Source organism: Gopherus flavomarginatus, chromosome 5, assembly GCF_025201925.1.
Source record: "Gopherus flavomarginatus isolate rGopFla2 chromosome 5, rGopFla2.mat.asm, whole genome shotgun sequence".
NCBI lineage: Eukaryota > Metazoa > Chordata > Testudines > Testudinidae > Gopherus > Gopherus flavomarginatus.
The window spans coordinates 13,823,917-13,839,834 of NC_066621.1; the positions used below are offsets into that span (position 1 = coordinate 13,823,917).

The 15,918-nt window shown below is 46.7% G+C and overlaps 1 protein-coding gene across 3 annotated transcripts in view; it reads right to left on the reverse strand.

Moving 5' to 3' along the window:
- Positions 1-4,613: 4,613 nt before the first annotated feature.
- IKBKE (inhibitor of nuclear factor kappa B kinase subunit epsilon) overlaps positions 4,614-15,918 on the reverse strand; it is a 158,721-nt gene continuing 147,416 nt past the window's right edge. For all 3 annotated transcript variants that reach the window (XM_050954023.1, XM_050954021.1, XM_050954022.1), the window contains exons 23-24: positions 7,437-7,550; positions 4,614-4,712 (exon numbers count right to left, since the gene is read on the reverse strand). In XM_050954023.1, coding sequence (XP_050809980.1) covers positions 7,492-7,550 — 59 coding nt within the window. In that variant the 3' untranslated portion in view covers positions 4,614-4,712; positions 7,437-7,491. The remainder of the gene's footprint in view (positions 4,713-7,436; positions 7,551-15,918) is intronic.

The following is a 15,918-nucleotide window of genomic DNA, read 5'->3' on the forward strand; positions in this document are numbered from 1 at the left end:
CCAAGTCAGGATAGGAAAGTTTTCAAAAACACAATTTTTCATAGGATAGGGGAACAATTTCCCACTTAGCTGTTCAGATATGCACATGTCCCAGCTTAATGCTCTGAGATGGAGTCCACAATCTATGATCCAACACACAAGCCTAAGTTTGAGCCATCTGGGACTATGAACCCAAAGCAAAACCTGACTTGAGCCTGGGTGGACTTAAAATTTTCCACCGCAATATTTGGTCCACAAAAGTTTCCTAAGGGACTGAAAAAACAGACAAGTAACCGAGCTGTGGCATGCAGAAGCTAATGCAATCACCTGTGCTTTCTGTCACAAAGGGTGGGGGTCTGAAAGCCCCAGCAAGCCATGTTGTAACCAGCAGGGATAGTTCTACTTGGATTACTTTAAATTTATTGAGAAGTCAACAAAAGATTTAGATATGCTGGGACGGAAACCTGTTAAAGTTATGAGAGGCTAGCTTCTACTCAGCGATATTGCAAGTAATGCATGTCAGGCGGTATCCCTGAGAAATACTGACATCTGGGCCATAATTTTGGAATTTAAATACACTTAATCCTGCTTTTTTGATCTCTCCTTTGGGCAGGAGTGCTCTCTAGTGGTTAGAATCTGAACTCCTTGACTATGTGTCAATGCCCTATACTCCTTAGCAGCTGACAGATTCATCTTCAGCACAGGTGCTAGTCCTGAGGTTTAGCTAAACACTGTCTGAAGTTCTACATTGCCATACTGTGTGGCATATGAAGCTGTAGGAGGCTCTGGATTTATTATACAGCATAGCATTGGCCTCTGTTTTAAAATCAGTGGATTAGCTATAGCTCCATTTAGCTAATCTACTCTGAGGATTAACTGTAGAACTGCATTGCATAGTTCTATAAAGAAACAAAAACAAATGAATTATGGTCTAAACATCAAACAGGCCAGGGCATTTTTTTTTTTTAAACAGATCAGGTTTTTAAAAACAGTTTTCTGCATTAAACTGATTAGCTAAAAGGTTCTGAAAAATACAGGCTAAATTTAAGAATAAATATTAAAGCATCTCAAAGGATTCCTTAAGTGGAAGGTTGGTGTCTAATTCAGTGTTTGGATGTTCAAACCATAACACAAGAAAAGTAAACTTGCTTCCTCATGTCCCCTGGCCAAAAATCAATCGATCAATCAAGTTGTGTTTTTCCTGCAGGTAAGTCTCACAGGTTTGTTTAACAAGGCCATGTGTTTTTGTAAAGCTATTAACATTGGTGTGAGAGCCAAGGGAAAGACTCCCAGACATACCTCAACTTCCCCTGTTTCATTTTCCTTCAGCACAAAACTGAGGACATCTGTGTCAGGGCCAGCCAGCAGCCGGAGATACAAGGGGTATTCTGTTAGAGAGAGCTTCTGGAAGAGAACTGCAGGGGGGAAAAAGAGAGAGATTCTTAGGATCAAAGGCAGAAAGATGCTCAAGAAGTTACTGAGCAAACATAGCATAGGTTCTAAGAAAGCAACACCTTTGCTGGAGATGGTAAGGGTAAGGCTGTGCAGACTAGTGGTTAAAGCAAATGATTGAAAGTTGCAATATCTAGACAATATGTCTACTGCTGATTAGCTATGTGAGGTTGAGAAAGGTTCTGTCCAGATTAAGGAAATTACAATCAGTGTAGATACAGACAGACACCTGCCAGGAACAGAGTTGACCAGGGCAGCTGAATCTGGTCACACATCCAGGTTAGCTGTACTGGTCTAAGCCCCGCCCCCCTCCACTCCCTCTGCTTCAAGCTGAATGTGCTGTGAGGCTTAATTAACACTCTTCATGGGCAACACACTCAGCACTGGGTATCTGAAGTGAGGCCCCAAAAGCCCAATTTAGGTGCCTAGGCGTGTGGCCTCATTTTCTAAAGGACTGAAGATCCTGCAGTTCCTATCAACATCAACAGGAACTGCAGCCCTTTTGAAAAAAAATCAGGCTACATGTTTAGGTTCCTACATTAGGATTTAGAAGCTTAATATTATGCACCCTCTTTAGAAAGTCTTGGCCCAAGGGCTGAGAGAGCCTTCAGTGAAAGGATCTATATAAACGTAAATCATCAGCAGGGAAGAGCCCACTCCCCTGGCCAACACAACCAGGCACAGGTAGATTGGAAGTTGCTTAGTGTGATGTACATAAATTCATTGAGTTGGCCCCCATCCCAAACCCACCTTCCAATCTGTCCCACCTTGAAATTATGCTGTTTAGCCCTCCCTTTGGGGAGGTGGGGGGGGGGGAGATTTTAACAGACAAAGAGGCAGCAATACACCCAAATCCCCTGGAATTTCAGTGGGAACAGGGCACCTAACTCCCTCACATGCTTTTGAAATTCCCACCCACAGTCTCCTACACTGTTTTGCACCAAGACTGTCTTGCCAGGACAGTTTATAGTGCCAAAGTACTTCAGCTTCCTGTGACAATGGTTCTGTTGGATCACTCATGGTGGATTTTTTTTGTGGGGGGTGGGAGGTTAGGGTAGTGGGAATTGGACAGGGGAGAGGCAGATGACAAGCATGGGACTAGAGGAAAAGAGAAAGCCAGACAAGTCCATTCAGAGCAGCTGCACTCCTTGCCAATTTAGAAATACATTTTTAATGCACATATCTTGTTTATAAGGGTGAGTGGGCAATGATGATTCTCCTAAGGTTAAAACTCCAGAAGTCTGAGTCAATTAGAATGCCAATAATATTTTTTCAAGTACCAAACATTAGGCACTATATAAAGATCAGTGTTGATACACAGAAGCTAAATAAATGAGAGGGGAAATTCTGGCCAGGAACACTAGGGTATACACACTCTGCTATTCATGCACAGGAGACAGGACCACATGGGAAAGACTGAATTCCATGCAGGTGAGTGTCCATCTCAAAGGGCTGAGTCATCCTGAGACAGTTTTGTGCCTCCACAGTATCAAAATTTAGTACATGATGTTTTTAAAGCACAAAGCGGTCTGCTATAACTGAACTGAAAGGATCGTGTTTTAAACGACTAACTTCCATTGACTTCTAGTGAAGTTGTCTCCACCTATGGCAACAACTCAATTTGGCTCAGTCTATAGGGGGGCTCACTTGCTGGTGGATTCTCTGCAGCTTGAGGTCTTCAAAGCACAATTTGAAGACTTCAATAACTTGGACATAGGTTAGGGGTTTGTTATAGAAGTGGATGGGTAGGGTTCTGTGGCCTGCTTTGTGCAGGAGGTCAGACTAGATCACATTGGTCCCTTCTGACCCTAAAGTCTATGAGGTACACCCAGGCCCTCATGCCACTCAGTAAGCAGCATCTCCTAGCTTTGGTTACAACAGCTTGCATTCCACAAAGGTGGCCATATTGGCATCTCTGCTCTGACCCAAGACCCTGTAACTCAAGCTGGAGCTACTTGGGGTGCTGGAAATTAGACCTTGTGTATGCACCAGTGAACATTTCTTGTATAACGATGAAACTACAACTCCTGCCTTAGCCAACAGGGGCTGACCCTGAAGCAGAATAAGGCAGTAGGGTGATATTTTTACTACATAGGGGGAAGGCCAACATTGCCCAGGATTTTAGGAACCTAAGGAATGTTTAATTACTGTTCTGCAGCATACTAAATAGTCCCCCTCTCTGTAATATCTGAGCACTTTACCATCTTCAATGTATTCATCCTCCCAACACCTGTGAGGCTGCAGAGTGTTCTGTCCTGTAATCTCTATATAGCTCCTTTCACCCTGAACACACCACAGCAAGAAAGATTATGTACCCACTCTACGCAGCCCCTGCTGCAAGATGGCAAGGGTGTAGCAGCCAATTATCCAACAACTGCAGGGGGAACTTGTTAGGCATATTTGATTATCTAAATTAGATTTGGGCCAGGCAACTCTTAACTCCTGCAACAAGTGACATTTGATCCTTAATGACCACAAGAAGTCGGGATCAGTGTGGTGGAAGGCCACATATACACAGGTTGGCTATTACGACTCTTCCCTGATGAAGGCACTGGTAAGAACACTACACAGCAAAGCAGATCTTCCCTTGGGAAAGTGCTGCCTCTGACAGCTCTGCTATTAGGAATGACGCTACTTAGGAATGAGAGCAAAGATGGCTTTATGGTTTAGGCACTGGACTGGGACTCCACAGATTTAGGTTCATTTCCCAGATTTTCCACTGACTCCCTCTGTGAGCTTGGTCAAGTCACTTCATCTTTCTGGTCCTCAGTTCCCCATCTGTAAGACTATCCTCCCTTTGTCAGTCTTTGGGTTAGGGGCTATCTGTATATGCAGCGCCTTGCACAGCACAGCTCAGTTAACGCCTCTACTGTAACACAAATTACATTCTTATCTACTGTGGCAGAGAGGGGAAGCATCTGGGAATTCCCCTCTCTGCACTAAGGCCCCATGGGACTGGTTGCTCGGAAGAGTTTGAACTCACCTTGCCCATCTCTCTGCATCTCCTTGAAAAGTGCAAACTTCTGAGGGTTGTCCACCACCATGAACTTCTTGAGGAGCCCCTGGATCACCTCGCTGACTGTGGTCGTGCTGCTGATGTGCAGCTGCTTGACTGCATCCAGCGGCAAGTAGAAGGAAGTTCTCTTTTCCGTCATATCAGCCAGGTTCACTTCCTTGAGGGCATCGTAGATAGACTGCGGCCGAATCCCTGCTGGCACCGTCACAGGCCGGCGCAGTTTCAAGTGCACTTTAATGAAGCCCGTGTAAGTGCCATCCTCATTCTAAGGCAGAGGAGATAACTAAAGTCAATTTTCGATGAGCGCTCATGGGACAAGACAGGTTTTCAGCTACTGCCAGTATTCCCCCCTTCTCCTCTCCCTCCACCCCCAGCTGAAGGGCTTTTTGCAGTACTTAACCCAGTAGTAGACGTGGTGGACTGACTTTCTGTAGTGCTTGAAACTTTCCTATTAATAGTGTAAAAGGAACTAGCAATTTAGGGTTAGTCACTACAGAATTCTTCCTGTTCCTTACTATTCAATAATGCCCTAGGATTCTTCCCCACCCCTTTGCTGTCTCATCCTATGTCAACTGTTCCTGCTGCTACAGAGAAGAATTATGGAAACTAACTGACATTAAATACCATTTGTGTCTGCAATTATACTTCTGTCTCCTTTAACTGGAGATGGGTTTGGAGAGAACATATAAGCGTCTGAACTAGGGTTTCCGGGGGTAGAGCTGGATATGCTGGCTGTTTTCATAAGGTTTTAGCTCCAAATAGTTGAAATCTTGCAGCTCTCCATCTTCAATGATGGAAATTTCATGAGATTTTCACCATCCTGGGCCAAATCTGGAGATTAAGGCCCTTTACATAGACTATGAGAAATCTAACCCTGGTTAAGCATGGACAACACCATGGGTGCCAGGCTGTAACAAACAAAGATGAGAACCTCTGGAACTGATTGCTCAGATACTGCTTCACAGCTGTCAGCTAGAGCTGAAGTGAGTTGTTACAGAGTCCCAAGACTGCACAGGTTACAGGCAAAAGATAGCCCATTTGCCTTAAAAGAAAATGATCCAAGAATAAAAAAACTCATTTGGAACCCAGGCTACTCCAACATTAATTCATGGATCACAAAAGTTAGGAGATGGAAGAAGATCCCTTTGATGACTCCCTGGCTACTGTAAGGGACTCCTGCAGTAGTTTTGTTCACTTCAGTCGTAAGTGATGTCTGTTTAAAGACAACCTGGGGCTTGTTTTCACAAACTGATAAGCTACCAGAAAACCAGAAACAACTGAACTCTGTTCTGTGAAATTGTAAAATCTCCCTTTCTTCTGTTTTTAAAACCTCCTTCGCTCTGATCTGTAACAACTTGTGAAATTTGCTCCTTTTGTTAAATCTCCCTTGTGAACACAGTCATTCCCTTGGCCTCCCAAGACTTACCAACAGGGCTTGATTTACATGGTTGTTTTTTCCAAGCAGTAACAAGGCTGCAATCAATGGCTGGAACTGTAAGCAAATTACTTGGGGTCCCACAACTTTGTTTATAAGTTTGACCATGGAGGAACAGAATGGCACATCTGTTTCCCCAAGGGCTCGGTGTCACCAAATAGGCTGTGTGCCAGTTGCTGAACTGCGGTGATGCAGCTTTCTAGCTATCATGACTCATCCAAGCAAGAACAATACAGCCCGGTCTTTGTGTGGCAAATCACTTGCTGGACATTGAAATTATTCTGAAAATTTCCCCACTGGAAAAAAAAAAAATAGAACCATCATCTGAACTGCGTGGTGGCTCATGCCAAATGGACCCAGGTACAAATAAGGCTGGTGAATAAGCCCTTTAGGTGCTGAAATGAGTGACAGCCCTCAGGACCGAAGCCCTGTGTTAGCCATAGGACAGACCAGGCCTGATTCAAAGTCCACTGACATTAATGGGAATCTTTCCATCAGTATAGTGGACTTTTGGATCAGGCCTGGACAGCACAGACACCAGCAATGCAGGTTTTCCTCCTTATCTCAGCCACACCTCACCAGCAGAGCTAAGCAGCGAGCTCAGTCTCCATGCCACAGCATTTAGCCTCTCCTGAGACTCCCACTGAGGGAGACTGGCAGCACGGTGGATTTTTTTTTTTTTTAAACCGTCAACACTTGTCTCCAAGGCAGAAGCTGAGAAGCATCTAATTCAATGTACATAGTGGCTACTGAAAAGTCAGCAAGTTGCTTAAGACTAGACTCAAGTGCTTTGCTCTACTGACGTCTTATCCAGTGGGTACAAATTTCAAATGCACTTTTATGATGTAGGAGCTAAAGTCTCATTAAGTGAATTAGGCTCCCAAGGCACTTAAATGCTTCTGAATTTTTTACCCAGCATGTTTCATACTCCCATCAATTAGCAGTACAGTAGTGCCCTGACACACCTGTCAGCAATTGGGACCCCTTGGGCTAGATGCTGCATTGACACAGGCTCTGCCCCACACAGCTTACGCCGTTCTCCTGCTTGCATAACAGCAGCCTTGGACAGTCAAAGTTAAAATCCAGGTTCAAATGCTGCCCCCCAGCCCCCGAAGGCTGGGGCTGTTTAGACCCAAGTTTTTGATTCAGGCCAGTCTGTAGCCTTAAGAGTTTCAGGAGAAGACAACTGCTCAGACAGGTTAATCTGAATGCTATACTCAGAATTCATTTGTCAGACTGCGGTTCAAATGCAAGGCAAGCAGTCCCTGTACTGGTAACTGATGCAGTCACCACATCATCTGATTATCTGCCATTTGCAAATGCAGTTGTCTCTTCTATGCATTTACACCCTCTGTCGATGTGTTCTCCTCGCAGTAGGACCTGATTTCCTGCTGCTGCTTGGCAGATGAATCAAAGATTTTGGAGCTATTCATGTCGAGTGAACTTCACCCCTGTGCAAAGGGCTCAGCGCAAGGCCTAGTCTCCTCTGAAGCCAGAATTAAAAGCCTGCCCTTAGTGCCTGAAGTAATGTAGACAGATGAATAAAATACATACCAGCTTCATCACGAAGCAATTCGTAACCTTGGCATTGTAACTATTGATTATCTGTTCAATCTCCTGGGTAGTGGGAGCTTTGGGTTTTTCTTCTTCTGCTGTTTTTGTTACATTCTGAAATGAGATACACATAATAGTGAATACATTCGGTGTGTACATCACTTTGCAGCCGGGAGCGCCATACCAATGGTATGCCGCAAATGGTATGCTCTTCATGGCCCTGCCTTTGCCAGGATATACATATAAGCTCACAGACAGACAATCCCTGATCCTGAGAGTTTACAATAAGAATGATGGAGAAGATAATGCCATTTATTGCTATTATTTGTATGGGCGATTTGGGCCTCTAGGCACTACAAGGATCAAGACCCCACTGTGCACAGGAGAACAAAAAACTAGTCCCTTCCCCAAAGAGCTTACAATTTAAGTAAGAGCCAGCTGATGACTACAACCTCCATCAGGTGTCTGCTCACCCTCCGTCCACTGGCAGCTGCACTTCAGAGGTGTGTGGAGGGACTTCTTCATTATTAAGAATGTTTCTTAATATTTATATTAGAAGCCCCGGTGATACAACTACTTTTGGAAAAGGAGACACACAGTGAACCAACCCCCTCCACAACAGTGTAGTAAGGGGAAAATTTTAGCCAAAGACGCACAGGCCACCTCTTAGCACCCCCAGCACCATTTTCATGGAAAATTTTGTGGCTTCCTGAATTTCCCTGTCGAGTGAAGAGGGTTTAGAGAGTTTTGCTCAGAGGATGCTTCATTAAACCTGCATGGAATTTTCTCGGATGGGTGAAGGTGTTTAAATTCCGGCAGGGTAAAAAGAAACCCAAACACATGATTCCAAGGAATCTAAGTAATTTCAAACCTGACGCTTAAAGCTCTAAGCTGTCCCTTCTGGAAAGCTGAGAAATGCCACATGGGTCTATGATGCAGGAGGGTCTGAGATTTGAGCAGTCAGTAATGACAGGCAGATGGCTGTTATAATTCCAATGAGTTCTTCAGTGAGCTATTGATCCAAAGTGCTCTGGGTGGTTTAATGACTAGCAGACAATGGTCTGGTCTCCACTACGCGTTTAAACCGAAATTAGCAGCGTTAAACCGATTTAACCCTGCACCCGTCCACACGAGGCCCTTTATATCGATATAAAGGGCTCTTTAAATCGGTTTCTGTATTCCTCCCCGATGAGAGGAGTAGCGCTCAAATCGAGGTATTGGCCTCCGGGCGGTATCCCACAGTGCACCATTGTGACCGCTCTGGAAAGCAATCTGAACTCAGATGCACTGGCCAGGTAGACAGGAAAAGCCCCACGATCTTTTGAATTTCATTTCCTGTTTGCCCAGCGTGGATCTCTGATCAGCACAGGTGGCCATGCAGTTCCAAATCCAAAAAGAGCTCCAGCATGGACCATACAGGAGATACTGGATCTGATCGCTGTAAGGGGAGACAAATCTGTTCTATCAGAGCTCCGTTACAGAAGATGAAATGACAAAGCATTTGAAAAAATCTCCAGGCTATGATACAGAGTCCACAGCACAGTGCTGTGTGACAAGCGTAACGGAAAGCCAAAGAATCAAATGGACGCTCATGGAGGGAGGGAGGGGGGACTGAGGACTCCAGCTATCCCACAGTCCCCGCAGTCTCTGAAAAGCCTTTGCATTCTTGGCTGAGCTCCCAATGCCTGTAGGGTCCAAAACACTGTCCGGGGTGGTTCAGGGTATATCTCATCTATTTACCACCACCCCCGTGAAAGAAAAGGGAAAAAAAATCTTTTTCTGCCATTTTTCAATGTCACCGTATGTCTACTGCATGCTGCTGGTAGACGTGGTGCTGCGGCAATGAATAGCAGCATCCCCTCCCCTTCCTTTCCTGATAGCAGACGGTACAAAATGGCGGAAAACCGTCATCATCTCGTGAGTGCTCCTGGCTGGCCTCGGTAAAAATGGGAATGACTCCCTGTCATCCCTGGCAGATGGTACAAAATGCTTGGTAACCATCCTCATCATAGCAGCTGGAGCCTGAGCTCCATCAGCCTCCCCACCCTTTCATGTCTAAAGAAAAGATTCTGTACTCCCTGGACTATCATAGCAGCGGGAGGCTACCTCCCCCTCATTTTATCTCGCTAAAAAGTCCGTGTTTCGTATTCCTGCATTCTTTATTACTTCATCACACAAATGGGGGGACATTGCAACAGTAGCCCAGGATGGTTGGGGGAGGAGGGAAGCAACGGTGGGGTTGTTGCAGGGGCACCCTCTAGAATGGCATGCAGCTCATCATTTCTGCAGATTCTCTGGGGCTCTGACCCGGAGCAGCTGTGCTCTCTGGCTCTCTAGTAGATTTGCCCCATATTCTAGGCAGAACTGACTCTATTTTTAGACAAAACATAAAGAAGGGAATGACCCAGGGAGTCATTCCCATTTTTGTCCATGCGCCCCCAGCCGACCTCAACAAGGCCAGCCAGGAGCACCCATGACAGCAGCAGATGGTACAAAATGATTGATAACCGTCATCTCATCACCAGTTTACAATGGCAGACGGGGCAATAGGGATGGTAACCATCTCTGCTACCTTGCAAAGGCAAATGAATGCTGCTGTGTAGCACTGCAGTACCGCCTCTGTCAGCAGCATCCAGTACACATACGGTGACAGTGACAAAAGGCAAAACGGGCTCCATGGTTGCCGTGCTATGGCATCTGCGAGGGCAATCCAGGGGAAAAAGGGCATGAAATGATTGTCTGCCATTGCTTTCACGGAGGAAGAATTGATTGACAACATTTACCCAGAGTCACCCGCAACACTGTTTTTGCACCATCATGCACTGGGATCTCAACCCAGAATTCCAATGGGCGGGGGAGACTGCGGGAACTATGGGATAGCTACCCACAGTGCAACACTCCAGAAATCGATGCTAGCCTCGGTACATGGACGCACACCACCGAATTAATGTGCTTAGTGTGGCCGTGTGGACTCGGCTTTATACAATCTGTTTTACAAAACCGGTTTCTGTAAAATTGGAATAATCCCGTAGTGTAGACATACCCAATGGCTCATACAGGCTGATCAAAGGGAAGGCCAATGGGAAGTAAAGGAACGGACAAGCCACAAAAGGCTTTTGCTCTCTCGGGGTCTTGGATGCTGCTGCACCACACACTTCATCTGTAAAACATCTCTATCCGCCACATGCCAGCGGCCTGCAGCATCTGCATAGCAATAGGTGTTCCATTCAGTGGGTGTGTCATGTTTGCTCCTTGCAATCTTGGCTTCTCACAGTCCCCGAGAGGAATATTTCTGGGATAAGTGCTGCTGATGGCAAGGAAAAAGAAAGAATGGCTTTCCTGAGCCACTTCCCAGAGCAGTGCAGAAAGACATTCACGCACTGCCAGCATCAAGCAGCAAAGATTGTAGAGTTTTATGGAGGGATCAAAGGAAGGGCTGGGAAACAAGCGGCACAAAATAAAAATCTCACCAAGGATGGGGAATGTTTCCGCCATGGAACAGACCTTTGAGCCAGCAGTCAACACAGGAGACCCGAGGGAGTTGCATTTATTATGGCAATTTGTGGGCAGCATCCCCAATGCTTGCAATAAGCCCACGTGCAATTAACGAAACACACGAAGTCCAAACTCCCTGAGAACTTGGGCATCTTTGTTGAGCATGACTGGAACAAAAGAACATCACATAGCCAGTTGATTGCTCACTGCCATTTTGTATGGGGAAGTAAGGGTACTTTCCCCCTTCTATAAACACCAGTCACACGAGGATCTGAGAGTGCTTAGAATACAGGCAGCGAGTTTCATCTCACTCCCCATGAAGGCAGGGCAGCCCAGAGGGGAGGGCAATTTGCCCCGGGTCCCGCAGGGGCCCCCATGAGAGTTTTTTGGGGGCCCTGGAGCGGGATCTTTCACTTGCTCTGGGGGCCCCGCAAAGCTCTCGCGGGGCCCGGGCCGTCAGAGCTGCTTCTGCTCCGGTCTTCGGTGGCAATTCGGCGGCGGGGGCCCCCCGCCAAAGACCCCAGGCCCCCTGAATCCTCTGGGCGGCCCTGTACGAAGGGAGGAACTATCAGCTTCCCTATCGGTAAAATGGAGCAAGATTTGCCAGACATCATATGGAGTCAGCTGCAGTATCCCCAGCTTTAGCCACTCTACTAGCCATTGCTGCTTCAGTGGAAGGTACCTCTTCATCCACCTGCAGCTGCCAAATATTTGTATGTCCCTCACAGCAGCGAGAAGCCACTGACTACTTTTCATGGCTCTGCTAGCATTTCCCCTCCCCGTGCAGAATAGCCAGGATGCTGCTGACAGCAGGTTCATCCAGGCAGAATTTGCAGCTAAATCTACATTTGGTTCTTCCTCCAAGCAGCTTCGGAGGAGTTTGTAATTACTTCAAAGCTAAAAAGCGATTACTCCACATAAATAGCGAGCAATCTGCATGGCTAATCCATAACACGCGCCTGCCCAAAGTCCCCAGTAATCCAATCAAGGCATTCACAGCCTGTCTTGGAAGTCACTCAGTTCTCTGTGCGTGGGAGAAACAGAGGGACAAGGGCTCTTTTCTCTCCCTTTCACAGGTTTGGTGAATTTCCTTTTGGGAGGCTAAATTACAGTCAGATGCAGTGCGTAGGAGGGGTTCACACGCAGGTCTTCTACGTAAACGTATTCATTAGTCATTAGAGACAATCGGAAAAACACCAGTAATCAAGTCCCATCACAGACAGAGACAGCTCTGGGGAGCTAACGAAAAATATAACTGGGCATTGAGAGCATTTAAGCAAAAGGGCAACAAACACTTCTGGATACACCTGCCATGAGGGGCTTAAGGAGGCTCATTAAAAGCCAAGATAGCCTATTTGCATAGGAGTGCTTAGCACTCACAGCTCCCAGTGATGTCAGCAGGAACCACAGCATCTTTGAAACTCGGGCCACAGATGTATCTGAAGCAGGCTTAGATTCAAGGGGGCGCTGCCAGCTACTTCTAGACCCAATATACGGAGCCAGATCCTCAGCTGGCGTAAATCGATATAGCTCCATTTAAGTCAATGTGGTGATGCTGATTTACACCAGCTGAGGATCTTGACCGTAGAGTCTGTAAAAATCAGCTAACTCCATTATGGGAGGAAGGGGGAATCTGTGGGTTTTCCTGTTGCCACCTGCTCCTCTGCAGTGCTCCTGTCACCGAGCTTGGCAGGCAAGGAGAGGAGCCATGGGAAAGTTGCTATATGGGTCATGAGGATGGTGCCAAGCAGGAGTCGGTGCTAGTACGGGAGACAATTAAGTGCTTTTGGGAGGTGTGCAGGAGTCAGGATGCTGCCTCCCCATACAAAAGGTTCTGCAAGGTTTGGAGCAACTTTCCCTGTGCCTCTCAAATATCATAGGTTCTATCCCCTGGCACAGCACCTCCTCCTTGGCAGGAAACAGCATCAGGAAAAGCAAAACCAGGGAGACAGATTACAAATAAATCCTCCCCTTCCACAGGTTTACATGCAGGAGGGAAGCAAATGACCCAGGTATTTTCTTGTCTGAAAATTCAGGTGAAAAATCAGACTCCGCTCACTGGAATTGAAAATCTGTTGCAGCCTAGAAATTCATTAAAAGCCAAGTCTTCTCTTGCTGTCAAAGAGTTTACATATAGTTAAATTAGAATGGTCTATGAACTGCAAACTGTAGGCAGACTTAGGAGAACTCAGGGATTAAACAGTAATTAACTGACAACCACAAATGCTCTGATATTTGGGGGAACCTAAAAGCGAGCTGGCAAGACTGGTCCAATGAAATCACTCTTCAGAGAGAGTTCCAGGAAAAGCATTGGCATGTGATGGTGCTGGCAGAACTGATTGGGCTAAGCTGGAGCAGATGCCAGAGCCAGATACACGTGGTTGCTCATGCTTCTGGTTCAATGCGGTGAAGTGTGATCACAGAAAATGTTTTGGAAAAAGATCTGCTCTAGTTGAGACAGGTATAATCCTGGGGAAGGTCTATGGCCTGAGTCATGCAGGTCAGACTGGGTGATCACAGGAGTCCCTGTGGATTCTAGCACAGTGGCCCTTATGTCCTCCAAGGAGGAAACAGAACAGTGCTGGTTCTAAGTGCTTCCTTTATCGACTCAGGACTCTGATCCCACAAGTGAATCCATGCAGCCGAGTCTTTGTGCTCCCATGGATCCACACCATATAGAGGCGCAGAAAGGAATGGAGACAGCAGTGAACGCAGGGCTCAGGACAGGCCATTTCCAGGACGAGGAGATGCACCAGCACTCTCCCTCAGCCAGATTACAGCCTAGTCTCTGACCAAGCTGGGGGTAGAGAGACAGACAGCATTATTGAAGTCTGCATCAGCTTCACAGCAAGGTCAGTGGATGTGTTTGGAGAGGTCCAGGGAATGGTCTATTCCTGGCTCCTTGTACTGACTTTGAAGATGTTACTGATGAATCACAGTGGCCTGACTTGCCAGTGTCCACAGACTGAAAAAGCAGTGAGGTAATGAAACATCCTCTGGGCCGCAGTAAGTCAGTTCAGCTCGACAGGCACATCCAGAGCATTGCTGCCGCTTACTCCTAATTCATGGCAACAGGTCACACAACAGGGTACCACATCCTCCCCAGAAACATCTCAGGACCTCTCTCTGCATGTCCTGGGGGCCTCAGATCAGTTTGGTGGGAGCGCAGAGAAGAGGAGAGGATCACACTGCGGATGAGGAAAGGCCCTTAGAATCTCCCAGCCCTCCTATATGCACCCACTGCACACATGCTACCAGGGCTCCAGGTAAAGAGGCAGGAAGCACCTTGAACAGGCTCATCCCCCCAGCCCATGCTCCCTGTGGAAACCCACAGCTGAGAGGGAGGCTACACAGAAACAACAAGAGAGTCCAGTCAGTAGAATGGTGATGGTTTCAGCACACTGGCAGCCTAACTGTGGCAAAGTTTTTTGTTGGCCTCACAGCAAAGGAGAGTTTTAATCCTTCTACATCAAATGCTTGCCCGGGCTCCAGCTGTCGTTAATCCCCCACCTCGCTATCAGGACTCATTCCCCCTGCTTTGGAAAGCATCTCTCCAAGGCTGGGCATTAAATGATTGATTGGGGATGGGGGGGGGGGGCCTCTGAGAAAATTAAGGGAGTGAGTTACCAGGAGAAAATGAACCAACTAGAAATAAACTCACCCTGACAGGATCATTGGGAAAAAAGCCAGCTTCAGGCCCTCTGAAGGATGCAAGTATGCGATTTTCATGATTAAAGATTCTGATGCTCCCGAGTTTCCTTAAGACCTTGGAAACCTGAAACTGGGTGCTGCTTTCCCTCCACAGCATAGCCTGGTGTGTTATTGTAGAGTTTATCCCAAATACTATTCCTCACCCAAAAGGTCCCTTCCCCTTGCTCATGGCACATGCTTGGCTGGCTCCCTGAGCACCAGGGAGCTGGGGAGGAGTGAAAGACCTGGGCGCTAGTGAGGCTGCATCTGGCCATGACATCCCACACATCCAGATGGTAACATTTGGGTGGAGCATTGCTTATACCTGTAGTGGCTGCTGCTGCTGGTGTGTGCTTTCCCAAAGCCCCCCTGGAAGAACCACACTAGCATCTAGTCTCTGCCTGCAACGTGCCTCCAGCTGTCCTGCTCTGCCAGCACACACACCCTCCCGCCCCCCCCCCCCCAGGAGCAAGACTGACAGATTTCAGCCACATCCTTTGAAACCAAGGGCAGAGAACTCCAGGGCCGTGGCTAAGAGCTCTAGGCAAATGAGAGGCACATCGGACCTGGAAAGCATCAGCATCCCTCCGAGTCTGGAAACAGTGGAGGGAAAACACAGCAGCTACATCCAAAAAAAGAAGTCTTTCACATTCACAGCAAATCACAGTCCCTTATAAAATTAACGGGCCCTGTCATAAGAGGATGGAAATAAAAGGGTTTGTGTGACCCTGAAATGAATTAAAATCCACAGGTGGGTAGAGAAAAATCTATTGGGAAAATTGATGCTGCACAAAGCTGCATCTTCACTGTCTGTGCAGCAAGGCATGGCAGCTTCCATCTATGTTTCCTTATGGGGAAATACGCTGAAAGGACAGTGCTGAGCTGACGGCAAACTGGATCTTGACACACACACACACACACACACACACACACACACACACACACACACCCCTACACCTCTCTAAGGATCCCAGGGTCTATCCCGAAAGAGGTTTGGAGTGAATACAGTTTTTTAGCATATGGTACTCAATCTAAACACCTGTCCTGAAGCTATCCTCCTAATTACAGGAAACACAGAATCCTCATGCCAAAATCATAGTGCTCATTTCTGTCCTGCAGACAAGAAGTTATAGTCTAAAAGATGCTTTCTGCTATTCAGAGCCTCTCAACACTGAGCTATGATGCAAAAAAAATAAAAATAAAATAAAAATTCATTGTTTCTTTTTTGCCGTTTGTACCAATGACAGTGGGAGATCAGATGGTCAGATACTGTGGCTGCATTTTTTCAAAGAAGGGG